The following is a 1,651-nucleotide window of genomic DNA, read 5'->3' as shown; positions in this document are numbered from 1 at the left end:
ATCCAATATAGTTTTTGTTTCAATATCAAGACCGATAAGGGTATTGATATCGGATCGGTGCATTTTGTTTGCTTTACATTATGATTTTGCAGTCGCTATTTGTTTCAAAATGTAACCATCTTGTTCATTAAAAATAAAAAAACACCAGTTATATTTCCTGGTTATATGAATGACAGTTATTCTGTAATTATTCCTCATTGGCAGCGTACTTCATCCTGGAGAACAACGTTCCCCTACGATCCGCGCTGGACGCCAGAAGGACGTCTAAGACGGATTTCCTGAATGTCACTCAGGACAACTTTGGTACAAATGATCCCTCAACAGTTTGAGCTCCATGAGATAGTCGAGCCACACGTGTCATGAGAGCGCATTCTGTGTGTATGTGTGTGTGTGCCTGGCGTCTGTCCTGACCTACTTTACATTTTTTTTAACCTTCTGTGGGTCACCTCTGCACCGGGTAATGTTTCTGTCTCTTCCCGCAGAGCTGCCTCTGAAGCTCATTTATCCTCCTGACTTCTCAGACTCCTACCTCTACGGCCTTCTCCTCGTCATGTGAGCCCCTCCGTACTTTATTACATTTGCATTTTCGCGACATTGCATTGATCCTGGGCTCAGTTTGACAAGGACAACAGAACACTTCTTTCCCGGTTGCTAGATACCGTCTTTACGGCAACTAATCTAAGATGAAAGGCAATTTACTCAGGCTTCACGCTGATTAGATCTGTAAAAACACATTACTGTGAATAATTTCTTTTACTGCATCAGCTTAATCTAAATTTGAAGATGTTGGAAAATCCAACCTAATTGAAGTACATTTTCCCAGAGGAAATTGTTCAATTATTGTTTTTAACCTGTGCCACAATTGTTTGCACCCATAACAAAGTCTTTACAGAAGATGATTACANAACTCTAAATTTCTGATAATGTGTTAGGTATCACAATTAAATGTTTGAGTTTTATTGAAATAAAGTTGAGTTGGGTTTACTTTTCATTTTTGCAAACTGCCTGATCTGTTGCGTTTACGTTCCAGGTCCTGGTATTCCAGCTGTGCTGCTTCTCAGTTTCAGCAACATGGACTGTAAGTATTTTTTGCTTTTGTGGTTTGGAACTACTCTTTTTAATTTTTCTTGCAGCTGTTGTGAAACAGAAAACAGCTTTGCAGCATTTATTTAATTAATTCTTTTTTTTTATGCCAACTGAATGTGATGCAGCACCGATGTGTTGATTTTAAGATGGAAAGATGCGTTGAAAATTAATTTAAAAGTAAAATGATTTCTAAGTGGTTTGATGAGTGAATTGGAGAACAGAAGAATATAAATCCATTATGATGCAGGTCAAAAAAATTAGAACAACCAGTGAAAAATCAGACATTTTGAGAGAAATCATGATACCTCTGGAAAAGGTTGAAAATAATTTACACATTAGTACAAGTAATGTACGAGATATAAAGAATGACATCACTCAGAGTACAAGGCATAGAATTAGACTAAATAGATCTGCCCTTATGGATCTGGAACATTGTCACCAATATCCAATATAGTTTTTGTTTCAATATCAAGACCGATACGGGTATTGATATTGGATCGGTGCATTTTGCTCGCTTTACATTATGTTTTTGCAGTCGCTATTTGTTTCAAAATGTAACCATCTT

General features: G+C 37.2%; 1 protein-coding gene across 1 annotated transcript in view; it reads left to right on the top strand.

The window, feature by feature from the left end:
* LOC103149404 (inactive dipeptidyl peptidase 10-like) overlaps window positions 1-1,651 on the top strand; it is a 36,808-nt gene that overhangs the window by 27,541 nt on the left and 7,616 nt on the right. The window contains exons 17-18 of the mRNA XM_007568541.2: window positions 177-303; window positions 483-552. Coding sequence (XP_007568603.1) covers window positions 177-303; window positions 483-552 — 197 coding nt within the window. The remainder of the gene's footprint in view (window positions 1-176; window positions 304-482; window positions 553-1,651) is intronic.

The sequence above is a fragment of the Poecilia formosa genome, unplaced genomic scaffold (genome assembly GCF_000485575.1).
Source record: "Poecilia formosa unplaced genomic scaffold, Poecilia_formosa-5.1.2 Scaffold225, whole genome shotgun sequence".
In the NCBI taxonomy this organism is placed as follows: domain Eukaryota; kingdom Metazoa; phylum Chordata; class Actinopteri; order Cyprinodontiformes; family Poeciliidae; genus Poecilia; species Poecilia formosa.
This window is presented reverse-complemented; position numbering and strand designations above follow the sequence as displayed.